The sequence below is a fragment of the Podarcis vaucheri genome, assembly GCF_965113315.1.
Source record: "Podarcis vaucheri genome assembly, chromosome: 1".
NCBI lineage: Eukaryota > Metazoa > Chordata > Lepidosauria > Squamata > Lacertidae > Podarcis > Podarcis vaucheri.
This window is the reverse complement of record NC_138759.1, coordinates 3,436,081-3,456,733: the sequence shown is the minus strand read 5'-3', so window position 1 is coordinate 3,456,733 and position 20,653 is coordinate 3,436,081. Positions and strand designations below refer to the sequence as shown.

Here is a 20,653-nt window from a genome sequence, read left to right as displayed (position 1 = left end):
ATACAGTGGTACCCCGCAAGACGAATGCCTCGCGAGACGAAAAACTCACAAAACGAAAGCTTTTTTCGTTTTCGAGTTGCCTCGCAAGACGAATTTCCCTATGGGCTTGCTTCGCAAAACGAAGCTTGCCCCGGGGACAGCGGGTCTTCTCTTTTGAAGCAAGGGGCGGCGGGGACATAGGCGCCGACTCCATGGGGCTTGAGGGGGCCCGAGCCCCCTCAAAAATTCGTTTGGGGGGGCTCTGCCCCCCCAATAATCTCGGGCGCCCCTCCAGCAGCTCGATAACGGGCGGCGGGGGGCGCCGGGCGGGGGGCGGCCGGCCTGTTTCCTTGGCAACCCCATTGAGCAGCGCCGGCTCCCCCGGGAGGGCCATCCCCCCGCGCCACCGATCGCCAACACCGCCGACGCTGTGGCTGCCCGAGCCCGAGCCTGAGCCAAAGCCCGAGCTCGAGCCAAAGCCCGAGCCAAAGCCCGAGCCCGAGCTCAAGCCCGTCAGTCAGTCAGTCAGTCAGTCAGGAGAAATGGGGAGGGAGACGAGGGAGGAAAATTGCGCACAGGGTGAAGAAAGGAGAAGGGCGAACGAGACGAGCTTCCAACCCAAAAAAGGGCTGGAAGACTGGGAGGATGAAGGATCGGGAAAGAAAGCGACGCCTTCCCCGCCCGCGACGTCGCCCGCTTGTCATTGGCAGCGCAGCGGGCGCCCAGAGGGGCTGGGCACCGGCGCAGGGCCGCTCCGCAGCCGCGGAGGACAGCTGCGCGGCTAGCAAGGTGCGCCGCGTAGAGCGCGGCCCTTGTGTGGCCCGGTGGCCAGGCAAGCTCGGGCGGGGACCCCCATGCGAATCTAAGACGGGAGAAGAGGGCAGAGCAAAGGGGGTCCCTTCCCCAACCTCCGGCTCTGAGACTTCCCTGCGCCCCAGAAAAGCGAAAGGATTTTCTCTCTCTTTTTTTTTTATAAATATTTTATTAAGTTTTCAAATACAAAGTTAGAAACATACACTGAAGAAAAAAGTAAAAGAACAAGAAAAAGAAAAAAAGAAAAAGAAGAAAAGAAAACCAACCATTCAACACATTTTTTATATAACTAACTGGACTTCCTCGCATCTCCCTTACCCTGCATTCTTTATAATAAAGATATCAGCAAATTATTACCTTGTTTCGTACCTTATTTTGTACTTTTCAAATACTATACCTCTAAATTTAACATACTTTTCATCAGTTACTTATATCTTAAATTAAACATAGTATTACCTTAGATTTTGACCTTTTCTTACTTAAAATATAATTTCCTGTTTCCCAAATCTAATTGCTGAAGCTATAGTTTCCGAATCGTCTAAATTTTTAACATTCATACAACTTATATTGTTTTTGTAAATAGTCCTTAAATTTTTTCCAGTCCTCTTCTGTTGTTTCTTCTCCCAAATCTCGGATTCTGCCAGTCATTTCAGCCAGTTCCATGTAGTCCATCAATTGCATCTGCCACTCTTCCAGTGTGGGCAAATCTTGTGTCTTCCAATATTTTGCAATAAGTATTCTTGCTGCTGTAGTTGCATACATAAAGAAAGTTCTATCCTTCTTTAACCCTTTCTGGCCAACAATGCCCAAGAGGAAGGCCTCTGGTTTCTTGGGAAAGGTATACTTAAATACATTTTTTAACTCATTATAGATCATTTCCCAGAAGGCCTTCACTTTTGGACAAGTCCACCGGAGGTGAAAGAGAATGTCCCTTCAGCCTCCTTACATTTCCAACATTTATTATCAGACAGGTGATATATTTTTGCAAGCTTGACTGGGGTCATGTACCACTTATAAATCATTTTCATAATATTTTCCTTCAAGGCATTACATGCAGTGAATTTCATTCTGGTGGTCCATAACCTTTCCCAGTCCTCAAACATGATGTTATACCCAATATCCTGAGCCCATTTTATCATGGCTGATTTGACTGTCTCATCCTGAGTGATTTTCTCTTCAACCTGCCCTCCATCCTCTTGCGGAAAACTCTTTGCCTGCCCTGCCCGTATCTCGTTTTTTCTTTTTAATTCCACACACGCACCCTTCGGACTTCGTGGCAATCGGGCGCGCGGGTGCGTTTCCTAAGAGAGTGAGGACCCCCGCCTCCTCCCCACCTGCTCCCTCGCCAGCCAGCCAGCCAGCCAGCCGCGCGCCCTAGCCGGAGAGCCCCGGCCGTCCCCGTCGTGCAATCGGCTGGATCTCCCTTCAGCAGGCCGGGCTCACAACTCGGCCCAGGGACCCCCCAGCAGCGGATCTCCGGCCCAGCTGAAGAATCCGGCAACAAGCCCCCTCCTCCCCAATCGCTCCGCCGAAATACGCTCCAAAACCCCCCAGATAGGCCGCCGGCCGCCAAGTCTCGTGGCGCCCTGAGCGAGGGTCTCTCCCCAACACCGCCACCTCGAACTGCGTTCTCCCGGCTACCCGAGCGAAGCAGCGGCAGGACCCCAGTATGGGCCCCCCCAATATTTTTTATAAGTCGGCGCCCCTGGGCGGGGAGATCGCTTCTCCCCACCGCCCCTTGCTTCAAAAGAGGTCGGGGCAGCGGGAAGCGCTTCCCGCTGCCCCCGGACCTCTTTTGAAGCAAGCGGCTGCGGGGAGATCGCTTCTCCCGGTGCTCCAAAGCGGGGCGGGGGGGGGGCGGGAACACCTTCCCCCACCGCCCCGCTTCGGAACGGTGCTCCAAAGCAGGGCGGGGGGCGGGAACACCTTCTGAAGGCTGGCGGGGGGGCAAAAGTCTTTGTCCCCCCTGCCTGCCTTCCCAGGGGCTTTTAAATCACCCCGGACAGCGGAGAAGTCCTCCGCTGTCCCGGGGCGATTTTAAATTGCCGCCCGCCAGCATTTTAAGATTGCCCGGACAGCAGAGAAGTCCTCCGCTGTCCCAGGGTTTTTTAAAATGCTGGGGGTGGGAAGAAAAGCCCTTGTCCCCCCCCCCCCCAGCCTTCAGAAGAGGTCTGGGGACAGTCTGTCCCCGGACCTGGTCTGAAGGCGGTTTCCCTAGGAACGCATTAATTGATTTTCAATGCATTCCTATGGGAAACCGTGCATCGCAAGACGAAAAAACCGCAAGACGAAGAGACTTGCGGAACGAATTAATTTCGTCTTGCGAGGCACCACTGTATCTTGACTTCTGCTTCCCTCTGTATGGGACAATAATAGATTGTTGAACTGCATTGCCCTCTGCTGGAATCCCAGGTAAGATCAAAGCCGTATTTCCATCCGCAAGCCAGAAGCAACAGGGAGCTGTATGTGACTTCATAGAATGACAGAACCGTAGAGTTGGAGGGACCGCAAGGGTCATCTAGTCCAACCTCCATCCTAAAACGCCTTTGACACCTGACATGCATGTTTTTAGGCCCCATCCTATTCTATTGACTGTAATTCATTTTGTTGCTGTTTAGTCGTTTAGTCGTGTCCAACTCTTTGTGACCCCCTGGACCAGAGCACGCCAGGCCCTCCTGTCTTCCACTGCCTCCCGCAGTTTGGTCAAACTCATGCTGGTTGCTTCGAGAACACTGTCCCACCATCTCATCCTCTGTCGTCCCCTTCTCCTTGTGCCCTCCATCTTTCCCAGGGAGTCTTCTCTTCTCGTGAGGTGGCCAAAGTCTTGGAGCCTCAGCTTCAGGATCTGTCCTTCCAGTGAGCACTCAGGGCTGATTTCCTTCAGCATGCACAGGTTGGATCTTCTTGCAGTCCATGGGACTCTCAAGAGTCTCCTCCAACATCAGAATTCAAAAGCATCCATTCTTCGGCCATCAGCCTTCTTTGTGGTCCAGCTCTCACTTCCATACTGGGAAAACCAGAGCTTGAACTATACGGACCTTTGTTGGCAAGGTGATGTCTCTGCTTTTTAAGATGCTGTCTAGGTTTGTCATTGTTTTTCTCCCAAGAAGCAGGCGTCTTTTAATTTCGTGGCTGCTGTCACCATTTTAATTATTTTACACCATTTTAATTCATTTTACACTGTTTTTAATGTCACAAAGATTGCTGTAACCTGAGATGGGACCTTATGGTGAAGGGTAGGGAAGAAATGCAAATCAGTAATAACAAGCAGGCGGAGGATAACTTCTTAGTTACCCCACCTAGCAAAATAGGACTTAATTACAGGTGTGGGTCTCTTAGCAAGGAGGTGGGACCGACTGTCTCTCAGGTGCTGTCAAGAGCCATGTCTGACCAAAGGACTTTCAGAGGCACTGGTCATGGGGCTAGAAGCAGGACTGGTAATTTTGCCAATGCTATATCCAGTGCTTTCTTCTTCTTCTTCTTCTTCTTCTTCTTCTTCTTCCAGGGGGGCACTCAAGGATACGCAGTACCGGCACCAACCTTTTTTTTTTTTTGTTAAAAAGTGCAGCACTTACTGTAACAACTTCATGGTGAGAAGTGGCACCTCTTATTCTAGCAAAAAGCACTGGCTCTACTTCCTGCATACCAGCCAGGCTGCTTAACTGCATCCTTTTCTTCAGCCTCTCTTGTGCTTGTACCTCGCACTCATTAAAAAGAGACCAACCCACAACAATGTTTGTCAACTTTACCTCTAGTAATGCATAATAATCCTGAAAGCGCAGTGTGCCTGGCAGATTGGCATCCAGTAGACTAGAGCAAGAGCGATTCTCCCTGTCCGTGCGCAGCTTTTGCGCCTTCAGAGCGCCGGTGCATTTGTGTTTCGCATTTATGTTTCACAGTGGGCTAAAGAAGGGCTTTGCACCTTTATACAATATGCATGTGTGCTTGGGCCCAGGGTCTTTCACCTCACCATCCCCACTACTGACTCCCTGTTGCTACTCAGCTTCCAAAAAAAAAAAGTGTCCCCGGATTCATTGACAAAAATCTGCTAACCATACCTTAAATTGCTCCCACAAAATCCTGGCAGTTTCTGGAGGCACCAAGGGCCTACAGGATGCCCCACGAAGACCAGGGCCCTGCAAGAGTGATGATCAGGGGTGATGGGACTTGTAGTCCCAAACATCCGGAAACCAGTTTAGGGGCAGCTTCAATGGACCGTGTCTGGGAAGCGGAATATCCATTGTGTGGGATCACATTTCCCCCCATTTCTAAATAAAGCTGAGCTTGCTCATTTACCCTGTGGTTCCACTTCTGGAAGGGCTTATCTGTTTCTGCAGCTAAAAGATCCTAAAAGCATCTTTCTTCCCAGCGGTCCGTGTGCGCTGCTGCGCTGACCCCTGCTGGCGACTGGGGGAAGTGCGCGCGGCCTGAGAAGCACTTCCTGGCTCTGGCCAGGAGGAGGCGGTCGCGCAGCGCAGGAGCCCATTGGGCTCTGTCCGGTCAGTGGAGAAGTTCTTTGCAGAAATGCAGTCAAGGCTTGCGAGCCGCCGAGCAAACTCCCTTTCCCGGCCACAGTCCCCAGCCCGCTCCCTCCCCGAGATCTCCGCGCCCGCGGGGCCCGTCGCTTTCCCTGCGGGCTGAAGAATTCCTGAAAGCGGCCAGAGACCCTGTCTGATCCGGGGGGCAAAGGCAGGGGGCGAGTTCCCTTGATGGAATCTATTCATTTGCCCTTCATGGAATAAATGCATTTAGCATTGTTCTTTCTGCAGCGTCTCTCTCCGAATTGCACTTATCATCATTATTATTTTGTTGCATTAAATTCAGCCAAAGAGTCTGGGTATGGCTGTGTTGCCCCGGCGAGGCTGCAGCGCATCTCTCTCTCTCCCAATTGCCATTATTATTATTATTATTTTATTGCTGCTGAATGCAATCAAAAGTCCTCTCCCGATTGCCCTTCTTAATCATAATATTATTATTATTATTATTCTATTCCTGAGCAGCAAAAGGAGAGTCTGGGTTTCGCTGTGTTGCCCAGGCGCGGCTGCAGCGGCTATTCACAGGCGCGGTCCCACTACTGATCGGCACGGGAGTTTTGACCTGCTCCGTCTCCGACCTGGGCCGGTTCACCCCTCCTTGGGCAACCTGGCGCGCCTCGGCTCCCCGGGGCTCGCCATATTGATGCCGAACTTAGTGCGGACACCCGATCGGCATAGCCCACAGCAGCCCCGAACTCCTGGGCTCAAGCGATCCGCCAGACTCAGCCTCCAGGAGTAGCTGGATTACAGGCACGCGCCACCGCGCCCGGCTGGGGGAGAGGCGCGCGGAACAGGCTCTTGGCTCGGCGCGGAGTGACGTCAGGCGAGGGGGCGGGGCCCGGGCAGGCGGGGGCGCGGCGTGACGTCAGGGGAGGGGCGGAGCTCAGGCACGCGGGGCGCGGCGTCAGGGAGAAGGGGCGGGGCCGGCTGGGGCGCGGCGTGATGTCAGGGGAGGGGCGGAGCTGGCGGGGGCGCGGGGCACGACGGGAGAGGCTCTTCCTCCGCCCGCGCGTGCGCAGTGGGGCGCGGCCTTTCCCTCCTCGCCAGGCGCCGAGCAAGATGGGGCACCAGCAGCTCTACTGGAGCCACCCGAGGAAGTTCGGCCAGGGGTCCCGATCCTGGTGGGTGGGGGCGGGGAAGGGAGGGAGGGAGCGGGTGTAGGGGGGGAGAAGGATCGGGGCGGGGGGGCGGGAGGGGGAAGGAGCGAAGGGAGCCCCGCCGCCATGAGGCGCCTCAGGGAGGGAAAGAGAAGGAGGGCTCTAAAATTCGGGGGGGGGGGAGAAAGGCAGCCAAGCCCATGGGGGGTCTGAGGGGGCGCTTCCGGAATATAGGGAGTGGGGGGTCCCGGCTGACCCCCAGGCCTCTTCCCCCCCAGGCGCGTGTGAGGGAGGGGGCCCCATCGCCATGAGGCGCCCCTGGGAGGGAAAGAGAGGGAGGCCCCCCTCCTCTGGGGCTCTAACAGGGCGGGAGATGAGAGAGGGGGGGGAGGACAATTGGGGGGGAGGGAGGAAGGAAGGAGGGGGCCCCGCCGCCATGAGGCGCCTCAGGGAGGGAAAGAGGGAGGAAAGGGCAGCCAAGCCCGGGGGGGGGTCTGAGGGGGCGCTTCCTCCGACGGGGGAATATAGGGAGTGGGGGTCCCTCCTGCCCCCCGGCTGACCCACAGGCCTCTTCCTCCCCCCCAGTTGCATGTGAGGGAGGGAGCCCCGCCGCCATGAGGCGCCCCAGGGAGGGAAAGCGGGGTGGGGGGAGAGAAAGGGCAGCCAAGCCCGGGGGGGTGTCTAAGGGGGCGCTTCCTCTGACGAGAGGGGGAAGTATGGTGGTCCCTGTCCCCCCTGACCCACAGGCCTCTTCCCCCCCTTCCCCAGGCACGTGTGAGGGAGGGAGCCCCGCCGCCATGAGGCGCCCCAGGGAGGGAAAGAGAAGGAGGCCCCCCCTCCTCTGGGGCTCTAAGAGCGCGGGGGGGGGGGAGGAGAGAAAGGGCAGCCAAGCCCGGGGGGGATCTGAGGGGGCGCTTCCTCTGACGAGAGGGGGGAGTATGGGGGGTCCCCGTCCCCCTGACCCACAGGCCTCTCTCTCCCCCCGTGGGAGGGGGTGCCTCCTCCGAGGGGAAGTGGAGGGATTAAAGGGAGTGGGGGGTTCCTCCTGCCTCTGAGGGGGGAGTACAGGGAGTGGGGGGTCCCTCCTGCCCTCCAGCTGACCCCAGGCCTCTATCTCCCCCCCCCAGCCGCGTCTGCTCCAACCGCCACGGCCTGATCCGCAAGTACGGGCTCAACATGTGCCGCCAGTGCTTCCGCCAGTACGCCAAGGACATCGGCTTCATCAAGGTGAGATGGGGGGCAGGGAGGATGGAGGGGCTCTGGGACGGGGGGGGCGCTTCTCTAGGGAGAGAGGCCAGCGAGGGCCGTCAGCCCTGTTTCCTGCACTTCCCTGAGCCTAAAAGGCGGGCAGAAGGGGCGAGTTGCTCCTTCCCAAAACGAGAGATGCCTAAGAGCAGAAAAAGGGGCCTCTTGGGTTTCGGCAGTCACAGGACCAGGCCCAGAGGAAGAAGCCACGATTTGGGGAACTCCAAGAGAAAGTCACACTAAACGTCTTCACTCTTCTCTCTCCCACTTTCCAGCTGGATTAAACATCTGTTCACCCGCAGAGATGGCCTGAAGAGGACGGCAAACAGGGAAGCTGCTTCGGCTGGTTGAGACACTCTTGCCGCACATAAGATGCTTTTGTGTACAGAAAAATAAAAAATAGGGACTTGTTTGCCCAGATTCTCAAACTCTGATGTGATGTTCATGATTTGACATAGTTCTATAGTCAGAGCAAATAGCGCTTGGGAAGGAGGAGATAGCAGGGGTTGGATCCAGGACCCAAAAGGGGCCTTGTCATCTTATGGCCCGTATCCATGGTATGAGCAAGGATTTGTTCAAGAATCTGTACTTAATTTTCCCATCCTTATTTTTGTTGAAATTACTTGCACAAATTAGATCCATACAGAAATATTACTCATTAGCAGAAAGGATCATAAAGACATTGGATCCACATACACTGTTAATTTTTAAAGCAAATGGGGTTTCTTTAAAAGCTTGGTTCATGGTTTGGTTTATGTTCTCTACAGTTAAAACAACTGATTATCGTTCTCCATGCTTCACCTTTGAATTTGTTTTTAGGACACATAGCCTGACCAATTTCATGTTTTCCTTCTAGGAGCCACTTTTTAAAAATGGTTTCCCGTGATGGCATCCAATATTTTTCAAAAGTAAGCCTTCCATTAGATGCCCATTTATAATAAATAATAAGAGTGCTCCCTTGTGCAGCAGACATACTAAAATTAAAGTGATACAGAAAAGATAGGAATAAACATACTTTGCATATTTTTACATGGTGAAAAATGCAAAACCAGCTGGATTATATCAACAACCATCTTCCAAATAAAATAAAAAAATTCCTTCCAGTAGCATCTTAGAGACTAACTAAGTTACTTATTACTATGAGCTTTCGTGTGCATGTACACTTCTTCAGATACACACCTCTTCCAAATAATATACTCCCCCACATGTATAAAGTTCTTTTTACTGTTATGACCAAACCCGCACTCCTCATTTGTTTTGTATGCCATATGGGTTGTATCTTACAACTGTTTAAGCAGCAGGACTTTACTGGGCTCTTTTGACAATGTTCCAAAGTTACATGGCTTAGCCATAGAGTATCATATGGCTCCCATTAAACAAAATGGATTTGTAGAAAACATTCTCTGCAAGTGGAATATTCCTGGTTATGTTCCTGGCATCTAATGTTCAAAAAAACGATCTTGTATAGAATGGCTCAGAAAAGTAGACTGCTTTTGGAAACCCAATTTAAGTTGGAATGAGCAGGAGCAAGTGAGATGGTCCGAATATAAATGCTCAAATATGTGTTCAATTTGTAGAGGAACACTGCTATAGATCTCATTTTAAAGAAATTGTTCTCTCTGTAATTTAGAATGAAAATGTGTTTATTCTAGTTTATAGCTGGGAATATAGAAGAGGAAAACACACAGAACCTAATCGGTAAGAGTAAATAAAGTGATAATTACATAGTTATATACAGGTGTTACAAGGTAATTGGATGCTTATCGTTAAAATAGCATCAAACGCTCCTAGTTTACAAGTCAAAAAGCTTGGAAACACAACCTTAACTACTGATAAACACAAAAGTTTGTCCCTAAATTCATCTAAACCCAAATCAATATAAAAAAACCAGAAGCCCTGCTGGATCTGACCAGGCCCCCATCTAGTCCAGCATCCTGTTCTCACAATGATATTCCTCAGTGGGAAACCTGCAAGCAGCACCTGAGCACAACAGGTGCACAACATTCATTATCCCCACTTGTGGTATCCTCTTTCTGATCTAGTTTGCCCCTTGCTTCATTGTTCCGTCTTGGAAGCAAAAATTCCCTTTATTTCCTAGGGCTTGCCTCTTTCAGATGAGATGCTATCCAGTTCCCCCTCATTTCTGATCTTCCCTTCACCACCTGCTGGAATAAAGAGAGAAACCCAGTCAGAGACCAAGGGGGAAAGAAACACTCAAATCAGTTCACTTCTAAATTATGTGTGTTGGTGAGTTGTCTTGGCCTGAGCATTTCTGCCATCAAAAGGGGCAATTCACAGCGTTACCCAAAAGATGCTCTTCTAGGCAGCAAGCTGCGGATCTGTCTAACCATCCTCTTGCCCTTGGATTCTCCTTTAAAAGGATTGCTCCCATGGAGTAGGAGTGTTTGTTTTCCTAACTCTTGTACCCGGTGACTCACCAGACTCTTAACTAGCCTCTGTATGCATCTCAGGGTGCCACGGGTCATGGACATAGCCAGGAGGGGGCAGAGGGGGTAGCTGCCCCCCCAATCAAGTAAATTAAAATACTTAACTGCCCAATTGCGTTGCAGATAACTTGGTTTCTTAAATTCCTGGCTACGTCTATGTCAGCAGCCTTATTTTGCATGTATCATAATGGAGGATTCAGTAACCTCTCTGCAGAAGCCTGACCATTCTCAGCTCATCAAAGGATCCAAACGCACATTGAAAAAGCTACCTGAAAATTTCTCTCCATCGTCCAGGCCACAGACAATTGCAACTTCTTCCAGGCATGAGAGCTGGTCAAGTTTGGGGAATCTGAAGTCCTTCTTTGGAGGAAACAAATAACGTAAACCAGTCATTTCAGCTAATTCCCATTAAAATAAAATGGTCAGTGGTTCCATTCCGGGTTCATTTACCTGGGCTTTGTTGGTGCCTTTGCTCCAGAGATGGGATCACTCAGTTTGTGCTGGACCAATGAAAATGCCCCTTCTGGAGAAGAATCAGCTGTTTTGTAGGAGGCAACCCACAGTCCACCTTGTGATCTAATCCATCACCCTCTTGAGCTCTGGCCCCCCAGGTGCCCCCTGGGAAGTTCATTCCCATCAGAGAGTGCAATGGGACTTTTCTTCCTGCCCCCACCCCAAAAACTGGCAGGGGTGGTGGTAGGGAGGAGAGATCATCCCATCAGGCAGACAGAAATGCTACTGGAGTGAGCGACCTCCTTAGTTAGGCTGAATACATCCCATAGAAATTAATGGACCTATCGTACTTAAGTCCATTAATTTCAATGGGATGCATACTCTGAGAATCAATTGGTTGGACACAAAAATAAATAACTAAATAAATGCACAACCTTCTGCCTCTCCAAGCAACCTTAGGAGATCCCTGTCAACAGAATGCGCAACTTCACATCCTGAAAGCTGCCTGGTAGAGTCAGATACTAGTTCAGTGTCATCTCCCCCCGCGATTTCAGAGAGGGTCTTCTCCAGCCCTCCCTGGAGAGGCCATTGGGACTGAACGTGGCTCCTTCTACATGCCGAGTACATGATTTCTCACTGAGCTACGGCCCTTTCTCTGCCTAACTCATGAAAACACTGAATTTGCTCCATTGCAATTGCATTGACCGCTGGCTTTGCCTGTTGCTCTCTTCATGTTATTGGTGTGATTCTCTCTCCTTAGCTCAACATGAAAGGGACATGTTTAAACTATAAGCTGCCTCGGCTGAGATTTTGAGGAAAGGCAGTATTAAAAGAAGAAGAAAAAGCAAGGGGAGTTTTTAAAGAAGGAATGCAACTGAAATTATTTAGTGTTTACATTTGTCTCCTCCCTTTTTCCACATAACATACAATACAGCCCACAATCTTGCCTTGCACTGAGAGCAAGGCCTCACTTCATAGGGAGCCTGTGCAACCGGATGCAGATGTCTTCATGCAAAAGGCAACAGCGCTCTTGCCAGGGTCGTTCCCAAGCACTCAGCATCTGTGAGCGAATGATGGGGAGCAGCCAGCACACTCACAGTAGTGCCCCCCTCACCCCACGGTATCTTACACCTCATCAATGCACCCAGAACAGTTCCACAAAGTCCTCTGGGATCTCTGCAATTCGTGGAATCAGAATTGTAGGAAGGGACCCTTAGGGTCATCCAGCCCAACCCGCTGCAACACAGGAATTCCTCTGAAAAGTGTCGCTGCATGATCCGGTCTCTTAAGCGGTTTCTTCCTGTGTGCACACATGTCACACCCACTTTGCGCTTTCAGCTCGTGCTGAAACCCTCCCGGCTTTTCCCATCCCCCTGGTGGATTTTGTGGTGCTTATTCAAGTTGGCCCTCTGGATGAAGCTCTTCCCGCATTCCGCGCACTCGTACGGCTTCTCCCCAGTGTGGATCCTCTGGTGCCGATTGAGGTTGGAGTTGCTGCCGAACCTCCTCCCGCAGACGGGGCACTTGTGAGGCTTCTCTCCTGTGTGGATCCTCTGGTGACGGTACAGGACCGAGCTGGACCTGAACGTCTTCCCACACGACGAGCATTCGTAGGGCTTCTCCCCCGTGTGGGTCCGCAGGTGGATGATGAGCTTGGAGCCGGAAAGGAAGAACTTCCCACAGACCTGGCATTTGTGGGCTTTGGCTCCCGCTCGGCGGCTCTTGAGCACGCCGGAACCCGGGCTGAAGCTTTTCCCGTAAGCTCGGCAGGTATTCCGCTTCTTCCCCGTGTCCACTCCTGCCTGGACGGTGGTCACAATGAGGGCTGTGTAATCTCCCCCAAAAGGTACAGATGCGTCTCCATCCCCTCCGGAGTAGGTCCTCAGCTGGCCCTCAGGCCTCTCCTGACTGGTGGCGGCGGCATTTTCCTGGAAGCGGCACTGGGGAACCACCTCTTCCGCTTTCCACAGGGACACCCCTGCTCGGCCCGAATCTTCCGCTGTGAACGTCTCCCTCTGGTGTGCGGCCAGCCATTCTTTGCCTGCGTAAGAAATGAGAGAATCCCAAATGACTCTTTCCCTGCGCTAGAGAAAAGAAACAAAGAGTTTTAAAGCAGGGGAAATAAAGGGTGGAGAATCAGAACATTAGGGGGAGGCAGGGTGGAGTAGTGGTTATTGCAACAGAGGGCTCGGCGTCTTCGCATAGAGAGTGTTTCAGTCTCTTTTGCTAATAAGCCTCTTTGTAATATTTATTACAGAAGAAGAGGAGGAGGAGGAGGAGTTTGGACTTGATATCTGGCCTTTCACCCCCTAAAGAGTCTCCCCCCCTCCTCATGCTGTCCTCCCAACAACCCTGTGAGGTTGGTTACGCCTGAGAGCCAGTGGCTCACCCAAGCAGGTCTCCCAGGATTTGAACCCGCATCCTAACCCCAACAGTGCTTCACACTGATTCTCATCTGCCTGTGCACGCAGAGGACTGAGATGCAAGCTGTTTTGCAGAAGAAGAGTTTGGATTTGATATCCCGCTTTATCACTACCCGAAGGAGTCTCAAAGCGGCTGGCAATCTCCTTTCCCTTCCTCCCCCACAACAAACACTCTGAGAGACTTCAGAGAAGTGTGACTGGCCCAAGGTCACCCAGCAGCTGCATGTGGAGGAGCAGGGAAGCGAACCCAGTTCACCAGATTACGGGTCCACTGCTCTTAACCACTACACCACACTGGAGGCAGGTTGTCGAGCCTTGCTCAAAATGATGTTGTGAGCCTTGTGAGGCTATAGAAACTTACAGAGTTTAATAATGCCTCTCATTCGGGGGGGGGGCTGAAAGGGAGCTCAGCTTCCTGCAACTTCTTGCAGCCTCACGATGGAGGTTGTTAGTCTGATAAAATACCCTATTTTTTGCTCGATAGGACTCACTTTTTCCTTCCCAAAAAGGGGAAATGTGTGTGCGTCTTATGGAGTGAATGCAGGCTGCACGGCTATCCCAGAAGCCAGAACAGCAAGAGGGATCGCTGCTTTCCCTGCACAGCGATTCCTCTTGTTCTTCTGGCTTCTGGGATTCAGGATATTTTTTCCTTGTTTTCCTCCTCCAAAAACTAAGTGCGTCTTGTGGTCTGGTGCATCTTAGAGAGCGAAAAATATGGTAGCAGGGTAGAACATGAATCACAGCTTTGAGAAGAGCTCTAATAAAGCATCAAAAGCTAGAACAGGGAGGCAGATAAACTGGTGCCAAGAGATAGATTACCAGCGTAAATCTTGCCTTCAGTTAGGGAGTAGCCAGATTCACCTTGTCTCCTCCATCCTGACCGGAACCGGAACCCAATCTTCCTAGTGGTTAGCATGATGGGGCAAAGGACCAGGGAGACCAGGGTTCAAATTCCCCACCCCACTGGGCCATGAAGCTCACTGGGTGATATTGGGCCAGTCTTTCACTCTCAGCCCCAATCCAGCTCACGTGGTTGTGGGGATTAAATGGGGGAGAAGATAAGAGCATATCCCACTTTGAGCTCCTTGGGGAGGGGTGATATACAAATGTATAATAAACAGATAAACAAACAATAACATGACCCATTCCGTGGGGGAAACAGCATTAGCAAGCTCACAGAAGGGAGTTGAGAGAGGCCCAAGCAATCTTGAGGTTTTTTACCTAAATAACTGCTGGACATTTGGTTTAATGTAGTTTGCCGCAGTACGTCTGAGGTATGTACCATCTTGCAATTAAGTTACCCCCCCTCACAGTTGCTCAGATCAGGGTTTCAAGTATGGCTGCTCCTGTTCTGTGGAGCAGCTTTCCTGCTGAGATACAACAGGCACCAACTCTCTGCACATTCCTGAAACAATTGAAGATATGTTTGTTCCTACAGGCTTTCCCAGTGAATGAATGAACGAATCTCTGCAAGAACGCCTCCTTCTTTGTATTGGGCTTGCTTTGTTTTAAATAGATCTGTTTGCAGTTTTGAAGGCAGCCCTGTTTAGGGAAGCTTTTAATGTTTGATGCATTACGGTATTTTAATATTTTGGTGGAAGCTGCCCAGAGTGGCTGGGGAAGCCCAGCCAGATGGGCGGGGTATGAATAATAAATTATTATTATTATTATTATTATTATTATTATTATTATTATTATTATTATTACACCAGCAATTAATGCATTGGTGAGGATAACAATGGGAGCCACCAGAGAGAAATACAAATTGCATCGAGAGAGTGTTTTTTTCTGGGCACTGTCCCCGCCTCCCACCCTTAGAAACCCCAAAGAGCCTGGATATTCTAATGGCAAGAGCATCTCCTAAGCTTTTCTGAAGAGAAACGAGGAACTCAGACCAGCAGGAGGCACGCCCCTCTTACCCAACTTGCTGGCTTCCTGGTCCTCCTCCTCCTCCTGCTTTGCTTCAGCGCACAGGGTCCCCTCCTGCTCCCCACCAGCAGGAGCAGTTTCTACCTCGGAGAAATTCACAGCCACCACCTCAAAGGCCACCTGCAAGAGCAGCAAGGAAGCCAGATACAGACAGTCAGATACAGGCAGCCTGTCTCCATGAATTCGGAGTCTGATTGTTGCCCACCCACAGCAACTGGCCCCCAGCCGGAGAGGAGCTCCTGGAGGCTTTCTGCCGGGGGCAACTGGCCAGGGGGAGGCCACAGAGGCAAGAGCAGGACCACTCAGTGGATGCATCTTCTGCCTAATGCAGAGGCCTCTCTGGGCAACAGGTTGGCAACCCCCGTGAATCTGTAGGAGATTCAATGGGGTGATGGGTTTCTGCAGCCTGCTCTGTGGTTGCGACGGAGAGAGATGCACTTGAGCAGAGAGAGGGACGAGTGTGCGAGAAAGACAGAGGTGCAATATCTGTGTGTGTGTTTGTGAGAGAGGCTAATGCTTGCTAGCGGTCTTCACATGCTGCATGTGTGTGTGGGTGAAATCAATACTGTGTGATGCCCACGGTCAGGACCACCAAAACCTGGGTGACTGCATGGCAAGCGATTGCGGGTGAGAGAAGGAGCAACGACTATATTTTTCTAATTTTGCATTATGCCACATCACGCTCCCCATGGAAGCCCAACATTCAAAATGTGCCCACTGGTCCCAAAAAGATTGGCGACCATGACTGATCAGAAAGCCAGGGTGGTGTAGTGAGAGACCAGGGTTCAAATCCCCACTCAGCCAGGAAGCTCCCTGGGTGACCCTGAGGGAACAGCCACTGCCTCTCAGCCTGATCCACCTCGCAAGGGGGTTGGTGTGGGGATTAATGAGGAGCAGAGCCACGTACGCTGCCTGGAGCTCCTTGGAGGAAAAGGTGCAATAATTATTTACAGAGGGCCTTCTCGGTAGTGGCACCCACCCTGTGGAATGCCCTCCCATCAGGTGTCAAGGAGATGAGTAACTACCGTATTTTTCGCTCTATAGGACGCACTTTTTCCCCTTCAAAAATGAAGGGGAAATGTGTGTGCGTCCTATGGAGCGAAGACGCCGTAGCCCCGCGTGCGCTCTCCCGGCTGGGGAGGTGACGCGCGGCTATGGCAGGAGCCTCTCCGCTGCGCCTTTCCGCTGCTCCCTGACCTGCTCTTTGGGGCTGGTGGTGGGCTTCCCCCTGCCAGCCCCAAAGAAGAAGAGAAGAAGAAGAGTTTGGATTTGATATCCCGCCTTTCACTCCCCTTCAGGAGTCTCAAAGCGGCTAACAATCTCCTTTCCCTTCCTCCCCCACAACAAACACTCTGTGAGGTGAGTGGGGCTGAGAGACTTCAGAGAAGTGTGACTGGCCCAAGGTCACCCAGCAGCTGCATGTGGAGGAGTGGAGACGCGAACCCGGTTACCCAGATTACGTGACTACCGCTCTTAACCACTACACCACACTGGCTCTCGAAAGGAACCTGAAGCCTGGAGAGCGAGAGGGGTCAGTGGACACGGAAGCTCTCCAGGCTTCCAAGGTAGCCGCCTGAACGCACCTTAAATGACACCTTGTTTTGGAGCGGGAAAACAAGAGGGGGGAAAGTTCTCCCCCTCTCTGTGCAGCGCCTCCTGCCGCTTCACTGAAGGGGCGCTGGGCAGAGAGGGGGAGAATTTTTTTTTCTTGTTCTCCCCCCTCTAAAACAAAGTGCGTCCTATTGTCCGGTGCGTCCAATGGTACGAAAAATATGGTATATCACCTTTAGGAGAAAATCTGAATGCTGCCCTGCATTGGAAAGTTTTTAGTGTTTGATGTTTTATTATGTCTTTATATATGTTTGAAGCCACCCAGAGAGGCAGGGGCAAGCCAAGCAGATAGGATACATATAATAAAATTATCATGATCATTATTAACCAATAAGGCTTTCCTACCTATATCGGAAGGAAGGGGAAATAGGAATGCAATGCAGACTTGAGCATCGAGATTTCTGGTGTCCTGTTATTTACTCTGTGGGGCAACTGTGAGGGTCAGGCCAGGCTGTGGGCACAGCTGTACCCAAAAACTAGACCTGGAGGGTGCGCTTTCTGGACCCAGATCCTGAAGTCCCACCGCAGAGGAACTTTGCGGAGAAATCACCTGGCTTCCGTCTCTCTCGGCCTCCTGCTGCCTCAGCAGAAAGTCCTCCGCCAGGGCCACTGCCTGGGAGCAGGTCTCGGGGCCCCGTTCCCTCACCCAGCCCTGGATCTCGGGCGGCAGGACGGTCAGGAACTGCTCCAGGATCAGGAGCTCCAGGATCTGCTCCTTGGAGTGCCTCTCGACAGCCAGCCACTGGTGGCACAGCTCCTGGAGTCTCCCATGAACGGCCCGAGGCCCCTTGGCCTCCCCATAGCCAAAGCGCCGGAAGTGCTGCCGCCGCCTCTCCCGGCCGAGGGCATCTCTGCGCAAGAGGGCCGCCTTCACCCTCCCGTAGTCCTCCCGGTCGCTGCCCTCCAGCAAGCCAAAGGCCAACGCGGCTTCTCCTCGGAGGGCCGGCAAGAGCCGCGCCACCCACTCCTCCCGGGGCCAGCGGCAGGCGGCGGCCACTTGCTCAAAGGAGGCCAGGAAGGCATTTGTGTCGCCCCACGGCGTGGGCTCCTCAGGCTGGGCTTCTGGGCCCTGGCAAGGGGGCTCCACCGTCCTCAGGAAGTCCTGCCACTGGGATTCCCACTGGTGGGAGAAGCCTTCTTCCGGCTCCTCTTTCACCGGCTGCAGGGCTGCTTTCTGAATGGATCTCATAGCTTCTGGGGGCTGCGTTCTGTCCTCCATTTTGGGTTTGCAGTCTACAGTGTCCTGGTCCTGGTCTCTTCCTGCTTCCTCTGGCGCACCTCCTGTCGCAGCGTCTTCCTCCATCTTCATCTTCGCCAATAACTCCAGCAGCTCAGGAATAAACGACAGCAATCTGGACAGCTGCGCTGAGCTCCTGTCAAGGAAGAGGAAAGGCAGAATTGGAACACTGGAGCTGTCAGCCTTCAGAAGACCCTTCGCATTTTATTTCTAAACAAACTGGCCATACAGCAAATAACATGGACATTGTGCCTGTTTTAGTGGGTTTCCAAAAGTTTTTTTAAAAACCCGGCCTATTTATTTTGTAAATGCAGCCAGAACTTTACCTAACTACAGTCTCTTTTCTGCTGTTTGAGCACTCAGAGTAAATTCGAAAGTGAACCATTTCCCAAACCCAGATTCATCATCTTGGGATTGTCAGGTTCAGGAGGGGCCTCAGGATCAAAGAAGAGAAAATGAGATGAGAATGGCCTGAGATCCATGCGTCAGCCCCCCCCAACCTGCCCCTCTCCATGGAAATGCCTCTCTAAACACACACACACACACACACACACACACACACCCCTACCTCCTCTGCCCTGACCTTATTTAATCTATTTACATTTCTTTACCACCCCATATCCATAGGTCTTGGGATGGTTCACAAGATAAGATCACAGTAGAAAAATATAAAATACATAATAAAAATAGAAACAAGAACCCAATAACCCCCCTCCCCAGGCATCTCCATAGCCAGAGCTAACTAGATACAGAAACAACCCGTCTCTGCCCCCCTCCCTTCCCAAGGGCCTAGATCCCTCCCCTATCCTTGCAAAGCGCCCCCTCCCCAGACAAATTCACTGATGCTGCACAGCTGGCATCTTACATGGGGGGGGGGGTTGCAAGAAGGGCTGAATGGTGGGCGGGGGGGTCTTGCAAGGACCTGGCCACCCTCTGTCCTCCCCCCCCCCTTTTGCAATGCAACTCCTGCATCTCACCTCTGCACGTGGCCCCCCCCCGCCTTCCTCCCCGGTCCGGCTCTTTCTCTGCTGCTGCTGCTGCGCTATTTAGTAGCAAACCTTCCCCAGCCACGGCTCCGCATAGAGATAGGAAAAGGCTAGAGTCACCGCAGGATTTACTGTATGTATTTCTTTTTGTCTGAGGCTGAACTTCCGGGCTCGTTTCCTTCCTTCGCCCCGGAACGGAAGTGAAATCTTCCCATGGAGAAGAATGGAGAGATCGGAGACGTCTGCGTGGCTGCTCTTTGTGAATGAATGAATGAATGAATGAATGAATGAAAGAATGAATCTTTATTTGCGTCAGCCATCGGCCATAGCAATAAAACAACAATACGACATGTAAAGAATAGAAATGAAAAAGTCAGTTATATAAAATACATTTTAGGATTTTGAATCAGTAGTCAAGGAAGACACAAGCTTTACCCACCCTGGAAGAATGGCAGATGAAGGTGATGGTCTATATGGAATTGGCAGAAATGAGTGGCAAAATCCGAGACCAGGGAGAAGAAATGGTGGAGGAAGATTGGAAGAAATTTAAAGACTATCTGCAGAAATACTGTAAAATTAATGAATGTTAAAATGATGTTGGACTGAAAAGAAGTGGTTTTGGTAATAAGGTTAATAAGAATAGGTAAATATAAATAGTTATACGGATGAAAATGTATAGTTATAATAGGTTTATTCTGATTGCCCCGGCTAAAAACCTTGCAAGCTTGCAGAGTCCTCTTTGGCCTGCGAGGGATTTTCCTGCTGTTCTCAACCCTTTGCTCTGACCTCCTGCTGTTTCGCATTATGATGCTCTGTTTATTGCTTCAAATATCTTGACGATACTTTCCTCTTAAAAAATTCTTGCGTGCAACTTCGGTAGACAGCAGGGCATTTAAATGGCAAAGGCAGCGTAGGATTCTTGAGCTGTGATTCCTGGCATTGCAGCGGGCTGGACTAGATGACCCTTGGGGTCCCAACTCTACGGACGTTAATCATGCTCAAAATGGGGCCCGTGGAAATGAAATGAAGGGGTGGCTTAATTGGGTATCACCCAGTAATTTTTAGCATGGCTGGTATCGCACGGTATCACATCCACAGAGAAACAAGAGGCAGGAGCTCATGAATGCGAGTTGCTGAGAAGAATCCGGAGCCAGGAGAGATTTGCTGCTGCTCCGGTCCCGCTTGGGGGCTTCTTTCGGTTGGAGTGTCAGAAGAGGATGGATCCAGAAGCCAGAATTCTCTGCTCTTCTCCCCTGCCTGATCATGGGCTAGTTCTGCACATGTCTGCAGCTGTTTCAGCAACCTTCGATGGCATATTCCATTAATGGCTTCTGGGAAGCCCCTGGATGCTATCTTGACTTGATGCTCTGCCTTTAAATCCATCTCTGGTCCCAGCTAGAAGAGGGTGTAAGGATGGCTTGGAGCTGATAAAGGCATTTATTTCCAGGTGGTTCATAAAGTTGGCACAGGGAGCTATTTTTACCTGGCCAGACACAAACTGAAGATGTTAGAGGAGGAAGTGAGTGGAGCACTATTTTCAGAAGCTGAATTCAAGTGTTGGATATCAGAGAAAGAGCTTAGGAGACTGAAGCCTCCCCCCCTCCAGCAGCAAGCCATCATTTACCTATTTATTTATAATAAAAAAATTCCTTCCAGTAGCACCTTAAAGACCAACTAAGTTAGTTCTTGGTATGAGCTTTCGTGTGCATGCACACTTCTTCAGATACGAATCTGAAGATAAGAAGTATCTGAAGAAGTGTGCATGCACACGAAAGCTCATACCAAGAACTAACTTAGTTGGTCTTTAAGGTGCTACAGGAAGGAATTTTTTTATTTTGACTATGGCAGACCAACACGGCTACCTATCTGCAACTATTTATTTATTGCATTTATATCCC

General features: G+C 51.3%; 2 protein-coding genes across 8 annotated transcripts; one reads left to right on the top strand and one right to left on the bottom strand.

Annotated features, from left to right (window-relative positions):
- The first annotated feature begins 6,264 nt into the window (after window positions 1–6,264).
- Window positions 6,265–8,457, top strand: LOC309535475 (small ribosomal subunit protein uS14-like). The gene is made up of 3 exons (XM_082228557.1): window positions 6,265–6,448; window positions 7,552–7,651; window positions 7,945–8,457. Exons 1-3 carry the CDS (start codon window positions 6,270–6,272, stop codon window positions 7,951–7,953), a joined length of 288 nt encoding a protein of 95 aa, XP_082084683.1. The 5' UTR covers window positions 6,265–6,269; the 3' UTR covers window positions 7,954–8,457.
- Window positions 8,458–9,294: 837 nt separating this feature from the next.
- LOC309535437 (uncharacterized protein) lies at window positions 9,295–18,974 on the bottom strand. 7 transcript variants are annotated; one of them, XM_082228501.1, is made up of 6 exons: window positions 18,888–18,974; window positions 17,083–17,905; window positions 14,912–15,041; window positions 10,567–12,610; window positions 10,386–10,476; window positions 9,295–9,834 (listed from the first exon to the last, which is right to left on the bottom strand). In XM_082228501.1, the coding sequence occupies exons 1-4, from the start codon at window positions 18,968–18,970 to the stop codon at window positions 11,904–11,906; spliced, it is 1,743 nt and encodes a 580-aa protein (XP_082084627.1). In that variant the 5' UTR covers window positions 18,971–18,974; the 3' UTR covers window positions 9,295–9,834; window positions 10,386–10,476; window positions 10,567–11,903. The 7 variants fall into 7 exon arrangements, with proteins under 7 accessions (XP_082084627.1, XP_082084630.1, XP_082084629.1 ...); XM_082228504.1 differs by having other exon boundaries at window positions 9,295–9,831; XM_082228503.1 differs by having other exon boundaries at window positions 10,386–10,473.
- Window positions 18,975–20,653: the final 1,679 nt, after the last annotated feature.

What these genes read in the sequence shown, in the direction of transcription:
- LOC309535437 (XM_082228500.1), bottom strand. Translation starts at nt 18,970, where the DNA reads ATGGGAAGATTTCACTTCCGTTCCGGGGCGAAGGAAGGAAACGAGCCC. An exon ending in GACAAAAAGAAATACATACA is followed by an intron (nt 17,906 to 18,887) that starts GTAAATCCTGCG and finishes CTTCCTTGACAG; the next exon opens with GAGCTCAGCGCAGCTGTCCA. An exon ending in CCGAGAGAGACGGAAGCCAG is followed by an intron (nt 15,042 to 17,082) that starts GTGATTTCTCCG and finishes CTGCTCTTGCAG; the next exon opens with GTGGCCTTTGAGGTGGTGGC.
- LOC309535475 (XM_082228557.1), top strand. Translation starts at nt 6,270, where the DNA reads ATGTCAGGGGAGGGGCGGAGCTGGCGGGGGCGCGGGGCACGACGGGAG. An exon ending in GGCCAGGGGTCCCGATCCTG is followed by an intron (nt 6,449 to 7,551) that starts GTGGGTGGGGGC and finishes TCCCCCCCCCAG; the next exon opens with CCGCGTCTGCTCCAACCGCC.